Here is a 19,155-nt window from a genome sequence, read left to right as displayed (position 1 = left end):
CTACGCCCTCGAATCCGAAAGCATCATCGAGCTCCCGCCGCCAAACGGGCCCGACTAGGATCCCCACCTCTCCGTGGCCTCGAACATCCCTCCTCTCCGCCAGCTTTAAGTCACTGCGCGTGCGCTGTACAACATTAGTCGGTGCAGTCACAGCTTCGCGTTACGATAGCGCATCCTCAAAATTACAAGCAGATCGATAGATTCACCTTCCCGCATCCGACCTCGACTGCCTGCTCTCCAACTCAGTCCTTTCCCCATTTCTTCCCGTTTCGCATCAGCTCCAGCTGCCAGAGACCAACGTCTTGTCCCCTCTTCCTGACAACGCTCAACTCAAGATCCGGCACCGGGCTCTCGCGTACTGCATTTCGTTTATTTAGGAAGCTCCTGTTGACGGGACCCCCTGGCCTTCTCCCAACCCTCTACGACCATCCCTTCGAACGCCACCACTCAACCAACGGTCTTCGCGATGGCTGATTCAGAATCTATCGCGAACTTTGCGAGCATCACCGGGGCCAACGACACAGCTGCCAGGCGCATGCTGGAGCTGTGCGGCGGTGATCTGGAGCAAGCCATCCAGCTCTGGTTTGCCGACGAAGAGCTTCAACGTACCCTTTCCAACCCCGCGACAGAGACAGCTCCCGCTGCCGCTTCTCGATCTGCTGGCGCCTCTCGCTCGTCAAGCCGGCCCAGCCGCCCTAATGTCGGCCGTGAGGACGCTGCCGGTGTTATTCACATCGACTCTGACGACGATGATATCCAAATGACGGAAGATGATGACCTAGGACAATTCGACGACTCGGGCGATGAGGCAACGAGGGCGGCCACCATTGCCCAGAGGGCCCAGGAGGAGGAGGATGCCGCCATGGCAAAGAGACTACAAGAAGAGATGTACGGCGGTGGTGGATCCGGAGCTGGAGGTCCAAGCGGTGAGGACGACGTTCGTGCCCCCATGGCCCGAACGACAGAGACTCTCGTTGCCCCAGGAGGCTTCGGCGGAGACGACGAAGAGATGTTTGAGCAGTTTCGGCTGGAACAACAGAGGGTGAGGCAAGCTCGGGGTAAGTTTCCACAAGTTCCAAGGCACTGTTCCATGTTATGCTAACACGCTTTCAGCAGGGCGGCCCCATAACCCGTTCGCACAGCCCACTGTTTGGGATCAGCCTCCCGATCCCATTCCCGGCTCCGCTGCCGGTGGTGTGGTTTCTCCCCCGACAGGAACTGCCTCAACGCGGGCTGGCCGTCTGGCAGAGCTTTTCCGTCCCCCGTACGAGTTGATGGCACATCTTAGCTGGGATGAAGCGCGTGACGAGGGCAAGGAGGAGAAGAAGTGGATCATGGTTAATCTCCAGGATATGGCTGATTTCAACTGCCAGGCCCTCAATCGAGACATTTGGAAGGATGAGCCAATCAAGGAGCTCGTTAAGCACAACTTTGTCTTCTTGCAGTACGACAAGACGGACCGCTCAGCCGAGCAGTACATTTCGTTTTACTTTCCGAACCAGACACACGAAAATCCTCAAAACTATCCCCATGTCTCCATTATCGATCCCCGCACAGGCGAGCAGGTCAAGGTGTGGAGCGGCGTTCCGTTCCCCAAACCGCTGGAGTTTCATGCTCAGCTGGCCGAGTTCCTGGACAGGTACAGCTTGGAGGCTCACGCTAAGAACCCCGTCCTCAAGACAAAGCAGCCCAAGCAGGTGGTGGATGTGGACAGGATGACGGAGGAAGAGATGCTTGAGATGGCACTTCGCAACAGCCTCGAGAACGGAGGCAATGGCAGCTCTTCGGCGCCCAAGGTCCACGACCCTGATGCGCTTACCAGGCCGACAGACTCCACCAAGGGCAAGGAGCGAGCCGATGAAGAGCCCGCTCAGGCGGCTCCTGAGCCTGAACCTGAGACTCCCTCCACCGAGAACTCCGTTTTTGCTCAGATCGCCTCGGACCGACCGCATGTCGAGCCCCCCATCGACCCCGCCACCGTGACGAGACTGCAGGTCCGCAATCCGCCGCAGCGCATCATTCGCCGATTCAGACTTGACGAACCCGTTCGCCGTATCTACGAGTGGCTTAAGGCCGAGCCCCTGCCGGGCAAGGAGGGACTCGAGTTCGAGCTCAAGTCTATGCCTGGAGGCGTCAACCTGCTTGATGTTATTGATCAGACGATCAAGGAGGCCGGTCTGGCTAATGGCACTGTCATGGTTGAGTTCATTGAGGAATAGGATAGCCATGAGCCTGTTGACCAACTCACACAGAAGATGGGTAGGCCCGGGTGGATGGATGACTAGAGATGGCTTTATTTCTAGACGGGTTATTATACCTTTTTACAGCACAAGGAAGGATATATCGTGTTGTTTTTCCGCACAGCGGGGAATTGGCGTCACTGGGAGGACATTTGGAAGGTATACAATTGGGAGGACAAAGCAGACGTCTCACAGCTGAAGAGAACAGAGAGAGGACAGAAGAAGGAAACAAGGCGCATCATGGGTCATAACATTACTTGGCTTTCTGTATCTTGTTGCTTTGATTACCCCTCTTCTAGCGTGGCCATACGTATATCTAGGGTACACGCAAAACTACCACTTCTTCTGTCCAAAAGGCCTCCCCTGTTAGCAGAGGTAGTCCATCACCAGTCATGCAGCATCTGCTGTGGTGGCTGCCCCATGGTGGTGAGGAAGTGGAATGCGCCTGCGTGCACGGTTACCCCACAAAAACCACACGGGTAGGCAAGGTCAAAGCTGCAAGCGTGCGACGCGGTGTCACTGCTGCAGGGCAGGGCACCCCTCTGATAATTGTTAGTGCATGCATGTCGTTGACCCCCGCATGTGAATGTTTTGCACGTTCCTTAACCGACACCTCATGTCCTCGTGTTGCGGCCTACAAGAAGATGGAACTGAAAAGAACACGAGGAAGAAGAGATCGGCCTTGGAATACGCGACCTTGAATTTTGTAGATTTGAACTTATAATGCCCATCGCATGCGAACATCTCAAGCGGCGGTGCTAACAGGCCTGCCCTACGAATGACCCAGAATCCCATATGTTGCTTAGGTATCTTGTACACTACATACATACACTATCTGGCTGCCTTCCCTCTCTCCGTTCCCAAGAGATTTCTGCGCGTTCCTGATCGTCCAGTCGATTGACGAATGGGAGGAATGCTCCGTCTGTGTAATTTGGATGAAGGAAATCGAGCATCTTGGCTTGGTTCCTTCCCCGGTTGTTGATTCGTGAGCTACGTACCGCGCTACAGGTACAGTACTAACCTGCTGGTGAGACACTCGGCGCTGAACACAGTGCGCGTGGGGAGGGATCCATTCTCCCAAACATGGAGCGGGCTGGGATCGCCATTTCTTAGGTAACCTTCGCGGGTCCGTCGTCCCCTGCCTCCATTCAACTTCCAGTGCAGTGTAAACATCGGACACCTCCTTCCAAAGTCCCAATTCCTTCATTCAGATCGACCTGGCTCACAATTTTGCGCCTGCGCCCTCCAACCTCCAGTATTCTTCCCCTCCAGCATCCGACCGACTCCTCGCGTAACTGAAATCCCCAGACTGCTTCGCGACACTCCGAGTCGTCCTTGGAACTGTGGCGGTCATTGGGGCTGGCCTGGTCCCGCCAATTGTTCGAGCTTCCCCTTGCTCAGTCCCCCGTGTCCCGGCTGCACCTACAGACTGGACCAGAACATCATCCTAGTCACCGTTCGCTCCCGCCCTTGATCGCCCTCTCCTGCCTCGTAGCCCTACGACTTGTGCTTCTCGTCGCGCATCTTGCCCACTGCAATAATCCTTTGCGACCTTCGAGCGACATCCCACGACGAGATCCGACCCAATTGGCGCACTGTTGTGTCCCAGGCAAATCAACCAACCCATGCGACCCTCGTTCGCCTGCACCGCCGTCTGAAATAGAACCACCTCGCCCCTCCGCCACGACTCAAGTTACGTACGCCATGGCCGACCGCGAATATGACGAGCACGAGGGATCTGTGGACCCCGAACTCCTATACACCAAGGAATTTTGTATAGGTTGGTTCACCGAGCGTCCAATACGCCCATGGCCCTCGGCGCCATTCAAGCGGCGGTTGCTGACCAGTAGACCGTGATTTGCAGGTGGAGGTAGTTTCGGCAAGGTCTTCAAAGGGTACCGTCCCGATCCCACGTCTCTCCCGCCATGCTCTCGCAGCGCCGCATACTAATCTCTCTACTCAAAATCCAGTGTCGACAAACGGAGTGGCCAGGCAGTAGCTATCAAGGTTATCGATATTGAAAGCGCCGAGGACGAAGTAGAAGACATTATCCAGGAGATCGCCATCCTTTCCGAGCTACAGTCGCCCTACGTCACCAAATACTATGGTTCTTACGCCAAAGGCGCCGAGCTATGGATCGTCATGGAGTTTTGCTCGGGGGGCAGCTGTGCCGATTTGATGAAGCCAGGTCTGATTGGGGAAGACTACATCGCCATCATCGTTCGTGAACTGCTGCTGGGACTGGACTATTTACACCAAGACAAGAAGCTACACCGCGATGTCAAAGGTAAGGGACAGCAAATGCACATGTCCCGTTAAACAGCTTTTGCTAACCGCTAGTAGCTGCCAACATCCTCCTTGCTGCCAATGGCCAGGTCAAGCTAGCTGATTTTGGTGTTTCCGGTCAGCTATCCGCGACCATGACCAAGAAAAACACATTTGTCGGCACCCCATTCTGGATGGCCCCCGAGGTAATCAAGCAAAGCGGCTACGATCACAAGGCTGACATCTGGTCGTTGGGTATCACGGCCCTTGAGCTCGCCAAAGGAGAGCCACCCTATGCCGATATTCATCCCATGAAGGTGCTTTTTCTGATTCCCAAGAACCCGCCCCCACGCCTGGAAGGCAACTTCAGCAAGGGATTCAAGGATTTCATCGAGTTGTGCTTGCAGCGTGACCCCAAGGAAAGGCCAACGGCAAGAGAACTTCTCAAGCATCCCTTCATTCGGCGGGCAAAGAAGACGAGCTATCTGACGGAGCTCATCGAGCGTTACAACCGGTGGGCAGCTACGCACAAGCAAGATGACGAAGAGTACCATGAGCCGGAGGAGAACAACTATGTTGAGCAACGGAAGCATATCAATGAGGACATGTGGGACTTTGGCACAGTGCGGCTGGTTAGTGACCGCGGCGGTGTTGTTCACAGGCCCGGCATGTTGAACCCGATGGACGAGTCGACACTCAATGCGAGATCTTCGAGAGCTAATGAGAGCGCGGATAACCGGGACGACTGGAGGAGAGAATCTAGCCAGGCGACATCCAAACTTGCAGTTGACACCAGTGGGACGGGCACCGCGAGGCAAGCATCACCTGCGAGGAAACCTGTAGGAACGCCGAGCACAGCGATGCCGCCGCCTCCGACCAGAGTCCTTGTGCCTAGTTCGCCTGTCAAGCAGCAGATACAACAACTAGAGCAACAGCAGCATCAATCGAGGGAATCCGCAACGCCCCGCACATCACTAGCCAGGCCGGTAGCACACACACCATTAGGCAGTTCTCCAGATTATGATCGTGTGCTTCAGGAACAGTTACGACGGGATATTGGGGGTATGAACCTCGGACCGGCTATTCAGAACAGCACACAGCCACAATCAGCATTCTCTCCATCACAGTACAGCCAACAACCTACGTCTTCACCGTCAAGAACGGCTGCTGGACCCATGAAGTTGCCCGAGATTCCCCCATACAGAGGAGGACAACAGCAACAGCAACAATCCCTTCAAAAGCTTACCAACCAGCAAACAAGTCAGCAAGCACCAAACACCAGCAAACCTTTCCAGCAGCAGCAACAGCCTCCCCTTTACCATCAACCCTCGCGTGAATCACTTTACCGGCAGCAACAGCAGCAACAACCACAGCAGCAACAGCGTCAGCTAAATCACCAACCATCGCGCGAGCAAGTGTACCAACAACATCAGAGACAGCAGTCACAGCCTACAATGCTCTATCATCAACCTTCGCGCGAGTCATTGTACCAACAGCAGCAGCAACAACAGCATCAACGACGAGATTCACAGTATCAACAGTCCTCTGGACAGTATCAACCTAAGAGGTCAAGCTACCATCAGAGTCAAGGGCTGAGCCCCCTAACATCAAAGGAGATGCCACGCTCGTCGCCATCAGGGAGCCGCATAGTCTCCACCTCATCCAACCATGGCGGAGCCAGTACACCGTCCTCGTCATCAACATCATTGGCGTTTCCTTCGCCCGATCCGCCGAGTCCCAGCGGCGAGTTGGACGCCCTTAACGACGTGATTTTCCCTGCACTAGAGGAGGCGCTCAAACGCCGACAAATCATGCTGCAGCAGACGTACCGGCCGGAACCGGGGTATGCTCCAGCCCCGCCTACTCCGAAGCAGCAGCGTGCTGAGGCAGCCAACGAGAAGATACGCAAGTTGGTGTATAAGCTGGCACATGTGTGCAAGGAGATCGACCACTACGACAAGGCGGAGCCGGTGGGGTTGGGCAAGGATGTTGGTGGGTTTCTGGAGGGACTGTTGGAGGAGATCTTGGTGAGGGTCGAGCCGCTTGATGTTCTGGGGGAGGATGGGCATGGTGGTTAGGGAGATGATGCGCGAGGGTTAGGGGTGAAGCCAGGGGGCAGGCATGTTTCTGGAGGGGAAATAGAACTTAATGTATGACCGTCGACGACGATACTATGATGTGTTATGATCAGCATTGGACTGGGTTAGGGAAAACCGAGGCTTCCATCAAGCCGTGTTACCTACTGTTATTACCTTGAAAGCATCCGTTATGAAGGGTGTTTTTGGATAGAGTACAGGACTAGGATCTGTGAATGGAAACATGGATTACCATCTAGTGACAGAAATACATGTTCGGGGTTTTTGCTCTCCTAGTACGAAGCCTAAATCGGGCCCACGTCTCGTAAGACACTCGACACATGGATGGGTTTGTTCAGGCCTCAGGTCTCAGGCATGTTGTACACTGTCAATCACTCTTGTCTTATCTTTCGGGACCGGACCGGATCTAGTGTTTCTATTTTCCGGTGATCACGCACTGATTCGCGGTGATCACATGAACTGGATACGTACAGTCCAGGCGATGACCAGTTCAGAAGTGAAAACTTATTGCCTAAGCTTACGACTATGCATGATCACGCTCAACAGTGGATGCCTCAACTTGTAAACTGACTGATACAACAAGAGACCCGCCTACGAGCTTGTTCAGGTTGGACGATCTCTGTGTGTCCCGACAATGAAGAAGGATCACTCAAATACCAAGAGCACCTTACTACTACTGGTACTATCCGCCGCGGCCATCCAGTAGTTCCCAAGTAACTCATCTTGTTACATGGGCGGTTTAACGAACTGGCAGAAACATGAACAATGGTCACGCATGCCACCAGCCGATCTTTTTCTTGAGGATGATGTGGTACGAGAAGAAGATGGCTTTGTTTTTGGGCCACTCAATCGACAGCACCAAGATATTCTTGTTTTCCATGAAATAAGAATTTGGAAAAAGAAAAGAAAATGAAATGAAATTCTGACGTGCTGGTAACACGGGACATGATTTGCCATTTAAAGGGTTCGTTCACATCAGCTGTCACAAACGTAGGTACCCTTTGAATTGTCACTCGTCACAGGCCGTGATGAACGTTCACAGCGAGTGGACGGTGTAACATGAAATGAAGAAAGTTTGAATGAGGGTACTGTACATTCCATCCTCAGGTACATGTCGTCGTCAAAAGGAAGTGGAAGGCGCGCCTGCTACCACAACGAGACTTAACCGAACAACAATGGCAACTATGATCTCGTCATTTTGCCTTGAGGTACATAAATGACATCCGTCCCTTCCCCAAATGATAACGTTACTCGAGCCTCTATTTTCCATTCCAAGTAACCAAAACACCACTAACGAAGAAACAACGAACCGGCCAAACCAAACCAAACCTTCAACCAAATAGGGTCGTCTAAGGTGGAACGTGACCCCCACGAGAATAACGCTAAGATCACGACACGCTCAGAAGACTCTTGTCTTACTTGACTGTACGGGAATACGAGATTTGTTAGTCCAATGTAGTATGTACAGGTCCATTCTAGTTTCCGGTTGTTGTTGGGTTGTTGGTTGTCCCTGCCGCAGATTTCCTGTCCGCAGCGCGATCATATCGTGCTTGCCTCACTATTCGGCTCATCTATGGAAACTACCCCGCTAGACGGCCCATCCGCACTCTGCCGCGTTTTGTAGTCTTCTATCTTACGTGTTGGGATCGAGCTGACAGTTCTAAGGTGTGGGGAACAGAGAAATCGAGATCAGGTGAAAGCAATTGATCCGACCTCAGAAGTCCGGACTGAAATACGTCTTTGGTGGGATACGACCGAACCAACTGGAACTCTTCTATTTGATGATGGGTATATAAACTGTCTCGCTACTTCCTATCCTGACGCGATCAGAAGCACTTCGAATTCTCCAAGCGCAGAGCAACACCCAGGTCCCCTACCCGCCTACCTACGGTAGTATACGGCTTTTCAGTCCAGTTTACTTACCATATTCAGCATCATCTTACCTTCCATCAACCTCAAACAGCCCACCCCAAGTTCCCAACATGACGAACAAACCCAGCAATCGCTCCGGACTCTTCCTCACCGGCCTCTTCCTCCTCCTCCTCCGCTCAGTGGCCGCCTCCCCGTTCCTGCTTCTTCGGCATCCGGTCCCGTCGTCTCAATCCAGCAGTCCCCCAACTCCAACTCAAATCACGCCATGACCGCCTCCTTTTCCACCGACGACAACCTCCCTGCAGGCTGTACCAACACCTCTCTTCACGGATTCCAATGGACCGTGTCCGACTTTCACTACTCCTCCTCTCTGACCTACACCACGCCCTCGCACCGCATCAACGGCGCCACGGTCCGGTTTAATCTGACTAGTAACGCGTTGCCAAAGCTAAACGTGTACTGCGATGCTTATAGCAGTGATTTTTCGGATTCGTTTTACGGGCAGAGGGTATATGATTGTACGACTGTGGTGAACTCGACTTTGGGTGCAAGTGTAGGGGAAAAGGAGGGAGGAGTGTTGGCTGAGGGAGGACGGTCCCAGACGCAGTTTCGGTATTGGAAGAGTAGTCAGAGTGTGGAGGTGAGGCAGACTTGGGAGTGTGATGATTTGGAGGGGCCGGGGAACATGTAAGTTCTAGCAGCTCCCTCTCTCTTTCTGCTGCCAGCTCTCTCAGATTGAAGTCACTAGAATGAAGTCTGAGCTAATAACATCAACGAACTCCCCAGGGCCATCTTCTCTGCCAACGGCACTTCTGCCGCGCAGACGCCCAACTGCACCTTCGAAGAGCACCAGACGCCTCCCTCCGAGTGGAAGAATGGCGATACCTACTACTGGAACGTCCAGGCTTGCACTCTGTCTGAGTTCTCGTTTGCGCCGTCGGAGCTTCAGGTGTTTGCGTAGCCTTTCGATCACGGCAACGGCGTTAATGACGGGACGGATACGGATGCGCATCCGGAAGCGGGAACGGGCGGTTGCAGACTGCTGAGTAGTGACGGGTGGCTGATAATGAGTCTGCTCGACTAATGGGTGGTTGATAGAAGTCTGGGGGTCAAAACCTGGAGATATTTGCTGCTAGCTCGATGACTGCAATAATGGTAATACGGAAACTTGATTCGAACATGGATTTCAATGCTGGTTAGTGGTATTCCCGTGTCGTATACGATACAATTTTCCGAAAACGATAGCTGGCAAGAGTCCGCTTGGTACTCAACGAAACTTCGGAGAGGCACCACTCAAGAGGGGTCCATTTCCAAAATCACCAAGCTTCGGTCGCAACGACAACATCAAAAATGGGGCCAAATGAACCAATCTTCCTGACGTGGTATCTCTCAACAATCCTCAGATGTCAGGATATCCTGAGGTCGGTTTTCGCTTGACTTTGCGCTTGACCTTCACTGTCATGGCCAGCAATTGGTCATGCTCCAAAAGAAGAAAACACCTCAAGCTGGAGGTGTGGCCTCAGAAGTATGGGAATATTTGTGTTGGTCTTACTGCCAAATGGACGGTTGCTGGCTACCGTTTTCGACAATCGCCCAATGGTTGTTGACAACAACGACATTTTGATGCATGACAGTAGGTAGCACTTGGCTTTTCCTCATCAACCAACACCTATTTTCCCTCATGCATCGATGCCTGGGAAACCGGCATACGCAGCAGGGTGACGAAAAGGCGGGGTTGGCTGTTGAGCGTAGCTGCATATTGCAATGTGGCAGTGTTCGTTGGGTAGGTACGGTGCGCGGGTGCCTTTACGCCTTCGCCTTGGATTTAAGATCTGAATCATCCTCTTCTCACCCGACCCCCTCATCCGACCGTTTGTTCCAGTCTTCATTGCGCTTTTATGGTACAGACGGCATCAATTTTGGGAACCAAACTCATTACGCCTTGCTTTTCGAAGAACTCCTCCTCTGAATTTCTTTTTCTCAGAGACAAGAACATAAAGACTCAGACAACATGACAAACCTCAAGTCGACCGCAGACCCGTGAGTAGAGACAAGCATGAATCAATTGATTAGGAAAACGTACTCGAATCTCCAGCTGACCAACCTGCGTCAAGGCCTCCTTACTACCCCCCTTCCATCCCCGACGAAATCACCGAATGGTTCCCCTCCAAAAACTCGGTTCTCCATACCCAAGTTACCGAGCTCAGCCGATTGCTCGGACACAAAGTGATTATTGAAGCCGACTGGCAGCGTCTGCTGGACGAGTTCGGCGATCAACAAGAACCTGCACTCGCCGAAGCAGTCCACGTCATCATGGAAGCATGGTGCTATGAGCTGAACTCGATTCTTGATCACCCGGATAGTGATGATTGGTTGACTAGGCTTCTCACCCGTCTGGTCAAAGCCAATGGAAAGCTGAGGGTCATGTTGGACGTGTGGGAGAATACTCAGTTGGGCACGAGCTGGTCGGATGAGAGAAATGGTTTCTTCGTGCACTTGCCAAAGCATTTTCTATTTGTGAGGAGGGCGTTGAAAAGGGGAGAGTGTGTGATTTGCGAAGAGTTCCAAAAGGAATTGTTGTCGTGCTTCGTCGCGACTGCAAATGATAAGCAGGACTCGAACCCCGAGCTGGGAAAGGAAGCGTGGACGGGAACGGCGAAGGAGTCGTTGAAGCAGTTTAATGTGAGGGACGAGAAGTCGGGAGAAGAAAGGTCAAGCACTGCGGCTGGAGCAGCTCCAGCCGGTGCTGGTAAACACCAACCGAAAGACGCGAACGCGAAGACGACCGCGACCTCGTCCGCGTCCTCTACCGAGCCAAAGCCAGCGAGCTTTCCTAATGTCGCTTCCCTCCCGCCGCTCTCCGAAATCTGCTCGAACCCGCCCTACCATATCACCATCCACGACGGGTCAAGGCCTGGTTGGATCAGCATTCATGGTAGCCACGGCGCTTCGCTGAAGCTCATTGACGATTACATCAGTAAATGGACCCCAGACGTCGAAATGGAGAGCGAGGATAGACCGCCGACCTTTGATACGGCAGTGAATGGGGCGATGACTACGCTGACGATCAGGAAGGTGGTCGAAAAAAGGTGGGAAACGAGGCCTCTGTCAGTAACGGTGCCGATGGTGTTGGCGATTATAGAAAGCACACTGGGCTATGAGGTCGTCTGGCAGGGAAGCGGAGAGTACAGGTTGAGGAGAGATGCGCCGTTTGTGTATGAGTGAGGTGAGCGCCTGGTGATATGTAGTCCTCATGAGCCTCAACGCGTTTTCCATCGCGGTCATCGGACCCGAGGTCGATAAGGCGGGTCGAAGATAACCAGTGACGTTGTTGCTGGCGATTAACAAAACAAAGCCCCTGAGACCAGACCCTGGGTTCCTGAGAGGGAGCCTCATTGCGGATCGCGACTCGGAGTGGTGGATCCCGTCATGGGCGATCAATGGACATATGGCTTATTTCTAGTGACGAAAGGGCCTGAATAGGATGGGAGGCTCATTTTGTTCGGTTTCTGCGGAAGTTGCAATTATAAGTATATTCGGACCCAACCCATGTTGTTGTTTGATGAGTGTCGTGAGGCCGAGTTGTTGACGCGAGGCGTTGCGTTGACGCGAGGGAGGTGACGTCGGAGATATGGTGGGTTCGAAGCGATAGCGCCGACGGGATTCGGCCAAGGCGACGGTTCCCTAAAATCTTCAGGCTGAGAACACGACAGTTTCAGTGGATGCTTCAGACCAATGCACAGGGCTTTTATCTCTTGGCAGCAACACTAGCACCCGTCAATACAAACAAGAATCAACGGTGCCAGAAGGTACTTAGAACCCCGAACCGCATGTCCTCCGTGTCCGTTCCGTAGGTTGACCCCGGGCCGACCCCGTGTCGGTCAGTGGGAGCTTTTGTGTGCGGGAGTCCAGCTAGTACCTCAAGCTACCTACCTCTAGGTAATAGTGTAGAGAGCCGTCTCGCAACAGATGTCCAGACCACCACTTGACAGCGAGATGGAGCGCTAGAACACACTGACAGCGGGCGCGTAGAAGGTGTGTAGAAGGCGGGAAGGAAGTAGCACAGAGGACGTCACGGTGGGGCTGCTTGATCCGTGCACCCACTCGCCGGCCACACGCCCTGTGACGCTAGCCTTATCCAACCCTAGCGCGTCGAATCTGTTCTTGGTTTCTCCGAATTCTGGTTCCCCACCAAGGCAGGGCAGGCAGGCGTGTCCCGTACACTCTGGGCTGTATGGTAGACGATTGGAGGGGATCATTGGCAGCAGACTGGCTCCAGGCTCTGCATGTTTTTTGTGAGGCATTTGCCCTGCCTGCCCTGGGGGGGAGCCATATCTGCCAAATCTGCCAGTTCACCCGACTCGACCTCGAACCTCAAACTCCCTTTTCTCCAGTTCGAATATTTTTCCTCCCTCACCCTTCGGCCGCCGCTCCTTCAATTCCTCTCCGCTCTTGTCCTTGGTCATTGGCAAACCAGTCCTTCAAAATGCTCTCCAGAAACTCCATGGTATGTTTGCTCATACTGCTGCTGCTGCTGCTGTCTTGGCTCCTTGTGCTTCTGCTGCCGCAAAAATCTGCCACCCGACGTCATCCCCGCTCCCAACTCAACAACCATCTCGGATGGCGGGCATATTGGTCGCGTACATGACGCCCGCTTGTCAGACTTGCGCCGTGCCGCTGCCGCTACGTGCCATGCTAGCACATGCTCACGATACCTACCTATACGGTCGACGCACGCGACTAACATGTGTTTCCCCTACAGCGCCTTGCTCGGGCCGTTGCCCAGCCCACTCCCCGCCTCGCCCGCGGCTTCGCCAGCGTCCAGGACACTCCTGCGCAGACCCTCCAGTCCGACATCTTCAAGCCCACCAAGTACGGCGGCAAGTACACCGTCACCCTCATCCCCGGTGACGGTATCGGTGCCGAGGTTGCCGAGTCCGTCAAGACCGTCTTCAAGGCCGACAATGTCCCCATTACCTGGGAGCAGATCGAGGTTTCGGGTGTCCAGGACAACGCCAGCCGCACCGAGGAGGCTTTCCAGCAGGCCGTTGCCTCTCTGAGGAGGAACAAGCTCGGTCTCAAGGGTATCCTCCACACCCCCATCAGCCGCTCCGGCCACCAGAGCTTCAACGTCGCCATGCGCCAGGAGCTCGACATCTACGCCTCCATCTCGCTCGTCAAGAACCTCCCCGGCCTCCAGACCCGCCACAAGGACGTCGATCTCTGCATCATCCGTGAGAACACCGAGGGTGAGTACTCCGGTCTCGAGCACCAGTCTGTCGATGGCGTCGTCGAGTCCCTCAAGATCATCACCCGCGCCAAGTCCGAGCGCATCACCAAGTTCGCCTTCCAGTTCGCCCTTGCCAACCAGCGCAAGAAGGTTACCTGCATTCACAAGGCCAACATCATGAAGCTCGCCGATGGTCTCTTCCGCGGCACCTTCAACCGCCTCGCCAAGGACTTCCCTCAGCTCGAGTGCAACGACATGATCGTCGATAACGCCTCCATGCAGTGCGTCAGCAAGCCCCAGCAGTTCGACGTCATGGTCATGCCCAACCTTTACGGTGGCATTCTCTCCAACATCGCCGCTGCCCTTGTCGGTGGCCCCGGTGTCGTCCCCGGCTGCAACATGGGCCGTGACGTCGCCGTCTTCGAGCCCGGCTGCCGTCACGTCGGTCTTGATATCCAGGGCAAGGACCAGGCCAACCCTACCGCTCTCCTTCTCAGCGGTACCATGCTCCTCCGCCACCTCGGTCTTGATGACCACGCCAACCGCATCTCCAACGCCGTCTACGACGTCATTGCTCAGGGGTAAGTTCCTCTACCACTGCGCCTTTACTAAAAACACGTGCTAACCCCCTTCACAGCAAGGTCCGCACCCGCGATATGGGCGGCGAGGCCTCCACCCACGAGTTCACTCGCGCCATCCTCGACTCCATGGAGAAGTCTCTCTAAAGATACCCCGCAACGTAGGACAAGCCTTGGCCTGAATAGAAAAAGACCATGCGTTTAATCCGACTGCATCTGCGCTCATTTCCATCTTTCGCCTTTAATTTACACTGTATAACGGCCCAGCCGCCGCCGGCTGGTTGGAGATACCACGACGGAGGTGATTACTTGTTCTTGACCTGGACGAGTAGATTGGGAGAGAAGGGAGCATTCACCGTCTCCTATTATCCCTTGTATTGTACGTAGAGTTGGCTATACGAATTCCATTTCATTTGTCTGCTATATACCGGCGATCTTGGGGCGGGAGACAAGTCGTGCAATTTCCGAGCAATCCGAAGCATTTACACAGAATATAGGAGTTTTGGGTCTTATAGGGGGCTTTCCTCATGGCGCCTAGGTTGTTGATCTTGAATCGTGTTCAACTCCATCAAGCTCTCCCGAGCGGTCCGCTTTGTCTCTTCCGTATTTCCATCGCCTGTACGGGGATTAAGCTTTATCAGTGGGGGGTCTTGACTAAGGCCTGTCTGACATTCTCACTCAAACAGGAACCCCGACAGGTACGCTACCGCTTCCTAGTTAAACAGGTCTCTTAGCGCCCGGTGTCCACCATGGTCGACATGCAGCTGATGCCAAGGGAAATAGGGCTCCCGGCTCCCATATTCCGACGCTGAAGCAGCCCCACGGATCGGGACTGCTTGTCTAGGCTCTGGATGACCACCACATTACGACGTTGTAAGGTATGGTCAGGAGCATCGACAACGGCAGGTAACAACATCCCCAGATCACCAACACAATGTAGAGGAAGAGAAAAGGGGGCTGGCAGGTAAACACACCGAAAACGGACCGTCGGTATGAGCCAATGGCTGCGTGCCTGGGATATGCTATGGATGGATGGATTCAATGGAAGTGGTTCCTCCATCCTCTTAATCACCTGAGTGTCTAGTCAAGACATTAAAAACCCAACGACTTCATGCATCTCAGTTATCTCTTTCCGAAGCCTTGATGTCCGTCGAACGACCCAACGAATGGAGACATCAATACGGACAGATGTAGAGATTGCCCCAAATGTAAGATGTAGTCGGGGTTGCATCGATAGGTACCGCATGGTAAGTAGTATGCGGCGTATGTATGCGCCTATGACGCACACCAAGACCGCTTTATATTGCCTTTCCCATAAGTGGTTGATATCCTCAGAATGTTAACGTGAATAGAGATGCATTTTTTAGGTTGACAGGTAGGCAGGCAAGCAGGCAGGCAGACAAGGTCTAGTCCTTGACGTTGCAGTTTCTGCAAAGTGTAGCTAGGGCTGAAGATGACGGGCGTTCCGAAAAGAGAAAAGAAAGCGGATTTGCGACACCGGCTGGCTACCCTGGCATCCTACCTAGCCTCCTCGGATGCATTGACCGTGCCGTAACAGCTATCTTCAACGAATGAGTCGCGATGTTTGTGCGTGGGAGTTTCATACCTAGGTAGGAAGCTCGATTATCTTTAGAGGATGTCGTCGGGTAGTGGTTGGCCAAACTGAGTGGTTGAAGATACCTACCTCTACCATAGCCCGTATTGCTGCGTTAAGGCTTTATTGGATTTCGCAGGAAAAACAATGCCAAAAAAAAAAAAAAAAAAAAAAAAAAAAAAAAATACGCAGTGATTCAGAGCGGTAGGACCAAGCTTCCGTAAAGGTAGGTAAAATGCGGAGAAGCATTGATAGACATGGATTTATTTGATGGGGGCTGAAACTCGGAAACAACTACGAGTCCTGGGAACTGGAAGCTGTAAGGAGCTAGCTGGGAGGAGCTGTAAAGGGCTGTGAATCTGACTGCATCGCAGGATTCAAGCCCACCCAGTAATTGATTTGATTGCTCGATTGATTCAAAAAAGCTCAGCCTCTTGTGAACCGTGGGCGGCTCTACATGTTGCTGATTGCTGACGACAGACACACACACTTACACACACCGACTCCGACCAACAGCTCATGAACGCCACCACCAAACAAACCGGGGGATCGGGGGGGATATTCGAAACAAGAAACCCGAATGGGTAAACTGGTAGTGGCGGGGAAGGAGAAACATGTTTCCCAACGAGGCTGAAAAGGAGGTAATCAGCTGACTGTTTATTGACCGGTCACTTGCTTGATGGGCGCTGGGGGGGCGGTAAACCTGAGTAAGTGGAAGATCATGGTTTGGCTGGAAGTGACTTGGGAAAGATGACGACGGCTGGCTTTTCAGAGGGATGGAAGTTGTCTGCCTTGGGAGATTCTGGGAGTATTTATACTTTGGGGTTTTCCCTTTGTGAAAAGTGTCACCTGGAGATGGGAGAAGCCTTGATGTACGACATCAGCAGTTATCTCCTTACGAAAGACCGCTAAGCAACCCATACAGAAACAACGAACCAAGAACACTAGGCCAGAGAGCAGCAACCATGAGCACCGATATCAAATTTGCCATCACGGGTGTTCCCACCACTCCCTCCAGCAATGGTGACCCTCCCTTCCCTTTTGTCACAAGCCACTGCTATGACTGCTCGTACTAATACAAACACCTAGGAGCGGTCCCTCTCCGCCGCGAGCTCCGCGACCTCCAACAAAACTACCCGGAGCAGTTCAATCTCTACCTCCTCGGCCTGCGCGACTTCCAAGGCCTCGACGAAGCCAAGCTAGACTCGTACTACCAAGTCGCTGGCATCCACGGCATGCCCTTCAAGCCGTGGGCCGGCGTCCCTTCCGACACGGACTGGTCCCAACCCGGCAGCAGCGGCTTTGGCGGCTACTGCACGCACTCGTCCATCCTCTTCATCACCTGGCACAGACCCTACCTTGCTCTGTACGAGCAGGCCCTCTACGCCTCCGTGCAAGCCGTTGCCCAAAAGTTCCCTGTGGAAGGGGGGCTGAGAGCCAAGTACGTTGCGGCCGCCAAGGATTTCAGGGCGCCGTACTTTGACTGGGCTAGTCAGCCTCCTAAAGGAACGCTGGCGTTTCCGGAGTCCCTCTCATCGCGTAACATACAAGTGGTGGATGTCGACGGGAAGACCAAGAGCATCAACAACCCGCTGCACCGGTTTACTTTCCACCCGGTCAACCCTAGCCCGGGTGACTTCAGCGCGGCGTGGAGCAGATACCCGAGCACGGTCCGGTATCCAAACCGGCTGACAGGGGCATCGCGGGATGAGCGGATTGCGCCCATCTTGGCGAACGAGCTGGCGTCGTTGAGAAATAATGTCAGTCTGTTGTTGCTGAGCTACAAGGACTTCGATGCGTTCAGTTATAACAGGTGGGATCCGAATACCAACCCGGGTGATTTCGGCAGTTTGGAGGATGTGCATAATGAGATTCATGATCGGACGGGCGGAAATGGACATATGTCGAGCCTGGAGGTGTCGGCTTTTGATCCGCTGTTTTGGTTGCACCATATGTATGTGGTCACTCCCCTTTTCCCTTTTTTCTTTTCATCGGTCACACCTGACAGGCTCCATTCCGTTATCGTCGCTGACATGAAGGCCTTGATCTGAAGTAACGTCGACCGCCTCTGGTCCATCTGGCAAGACCTCAACCCCAACAGCTTCATGACTCCCCGGCCCGCGCCCTACTCGACTTTCGTCGCACAGGAGGGTGAAAGCCAGAGTAAAAACACGCCTCTGGAGCCGTTCTGGGACAAATCTGCTGCCAACTTTTGGACCTCTGAGCAGGTCAAGGACAGCACCACCTTCGGATACGCGTATCCTGAAACGCAGAAGTGGAAGTACTCATCCGTAAAGGAGTACCAGGCAGCCATCAGGAAGTCTGTCACGGCGCTGTACGGGAGCAATGTGTTTTCCAACTTTGTTGAGAACGTCGCCGACCGGACGCCGGCGTTGAAGAAGCCGCAGGCAACTGGCGAGGAGAGCAAGAGCACCGTCTCGGCGGCTGCTGCTCATGCAGTTGAGCTTTCCGGTGCCAAGAAGGTCGCAGAGAAGGTCCATAATGTGTTCCAGCACGCTGAGGAGAAGGCACAGAAGCCGGTGGTGCCTGTTAAGGATACAAAGGCCGAGTCGAGCACGGCCGCAGGTATGATGATCGGCTTGAGCATAAAATGTCCATCCGAGCTGACAGCTTCACCAGGCCCAATTCCAGAAAGCCTCAAGTACCTCGCCCCAGACGGCAAGTACACCGACTGGATCGTCAACGTTCGCGCCCAGAAACACGGTCTCGGGCAATCCTTCCGTGTCATCGTCTTCTTGGGCGAGTTCAATCCCGACCCAGAGACCTGGGACGACGAGTTCAACTGCGTCGGTCGTGTGTCCGTGTTGGGACGGAGCGCCGAAACCCAGTGTGGCAAGTGCCGCAAGGATAACGCAAACGGTCTGATCGTCTCAGGCACCGTTCCCCTGACCTCCGCTTTGCTGCAGGATATCGTGGGTGGTGAGCTCCAGAGCCTCAAGCCTGAGGATGTCATCCCGCATCTGCGCGCCAACTTGAAGTGGAAGGTGGCGCTCTTCAACGGCGATGAGTATAATCTGGAGGAGGTTCCGGACCTCAAGGTCAGTGTGGCTTCGACAGAGGTGACTATCGATGAGGAAGGCTTGCCACATTACTCTCGCCAGTATACCGTCTATCCTGAGATCACCGAGGGGAAGCCGTGCGGACATGGCCCAGAGGATCACATCTAAAGGGGGATTCAGCATCAGAATGTAGGAAGATGCAAAAGGGGGTCCTGTAGGGTGAGATCAAGAAACCGGGTATCGTTATTTCAGCCGTAAAA

At 53.8% G+C, this 19,155-nt stretch overlaps 6 protein-coding genes across 6 annotated transcripts; all 6 read left to right on the top strand.

Moving 5' to 3' along the window:
- Positions 1 to 466: 466 nt before the first annotated feature.
- B0T23DRAFT_438297 (uncharacterized protein) lies at positions 467 to 2,350 on the top strand (the record flags this gene model as incomplete). The annotated part of the gene is made up of 2 exons (XM_062840654.1): positions 467 to 1,058; positions 1,114 to 2,350. 2 exons carry the CDS (start codon positions 467 to 469, stop codon positions 2,217 to 2,219), a joined length of 1,698 nt encoding a protein of 565 aa, XP_062695697.1. The 3' UTR covers positions 2,220 to 2,350.
- Positions 2,351 to 3,829: 1,479 nt separating this feature from the next.
- Positions 3,830 to 6,876, top strand: B0T23DRAFT_83473 (kinase-like domain-containing protein). Its single transcript, XM_062841865.1, has 4 exons — positions 3,830 to 4,020; positions 4,105 to 4,135; positions 4,211 to 4,527; positions 4,584 to 6,876. Exons 1-4 carry the CDS (start codon positions 3,945 to 3,947, stop codon positions 6,581 to 6,583), a joined length of 2,424 nt encoding a protein of 807 aa, XP_062695696.1. The 5' UTR covers positions 3,830 to 3,944; the 3' UTR covers positions 6,584 to 6,876.
- Positions 6,877 to 8,583: 1,707 nt separating this feature from the next.
- Positions 8,584 to 9,434, top strand: B0T23DRAFT_402558 (uncharacterized protein; the record flags this gene model as incomplete). The annotated part of the gene is made up of 3 exons (XM_062838680.1): positions 8,584 to 8,652; positions 8,709 to 9,160; positions 9,260 to 9,434. The coding sequence occupies 3 exons, from the start codon at positions 8,584 to 8,586 to the stop codon at positions 9,432 to 9,434; spliced, it is 696 nt and encodes a 231-aa protein (XP_062695695.1).
- A 731-nt stretch (positions 9,435 to 10,165) lies between these two features.
- Positions 10,166 to 12,042, top strand: B0T23DRAFT_83434 (uncharacterized protein). Its single transcript, XM_062841864.1, has 2 exons — positions 10,166 to 10,513; positions 10,588 to 12,042. Exons 1-2 carry the CDS (start codon positions 10,485 to 10,487, stop codon positions 11,696 to 11,698), a joined length of 1,140 nt encoding a protein of 379 aa, XP_062695694.1. The 5' UTR covers positions 10,166 to 10,484; the 3' UTR covers positions 11,699 to 12,042.
- Positions 12,043 to 12,959: 917 nt separating this feature from the next.
- B0T23DRAFT_438277 (putative isocitrate dehydrogenase [NAD] subunit 1 mitochondrial precursor) lies at positions 12,960 to 14,749 on the top strand (the record flags this gene model as incomplete). The annotated part of the gene is made up of 3 exons (XM_062840653.1): positions 12,960 to 13,025; positions 13,236 to 14,284; positions 14,341 to 14,749. 3 exons carry the CDS (start codon positions 12,960 to 12,962, stop codon positions 14,426 to 14,428), a joined length of 1,203 nt encoding a protein of 400 aa, XP_062695693.1. The 3' UTR covers positions 14,429 to 14,749.
- A 2,091-nt stretch (positions 14,750 to 16,840) lies between these two features.
- On the top strand, positions 16,841 to 19,063 carry B0T23DRAFT_312368 (tyrosinase precursor; the record flags this gene model as incomplete). The annotated part of the gene is made up of 3 exons (XM_062834685.1): positions 16,841 to 16,898; positions 16,965 to 17,829; positions 17,929 to 19,063. The coding sequence occupies 3 exons, from the start codon at positions 16,841 to 16,843 to the stop codon at positions 19,061 to 19,063; spliced, it is 2,058 nt and encodes a 685-aa protein (XP_062695692.1).
- Between the last annotated feature and the right edge of the window lie 92 nt (positions 19,064 to 19,155).

The sequence above is a fragment of the Neurospora hispaniola genome (assembly GCF_033458365.1).
Source record: "Neurospora hispaniola strain FGSC 10403 chromosome Unknown B0T23scaffold_2, whole genome shotgun sequence".
In the NCBI taxonomy this organism is placed as follows: Eukaryota; Fungi; Ascomycota; class Sordariomycetes; order Sordariales; family Sordariaceae; genus Neurospora; species Neurospora hispaniola.
The sequence above is the reverse complement of the archived record's forward strand: the minus strand, read 5'-3'. Positions and strand labels throughout refer to the sequence as shown.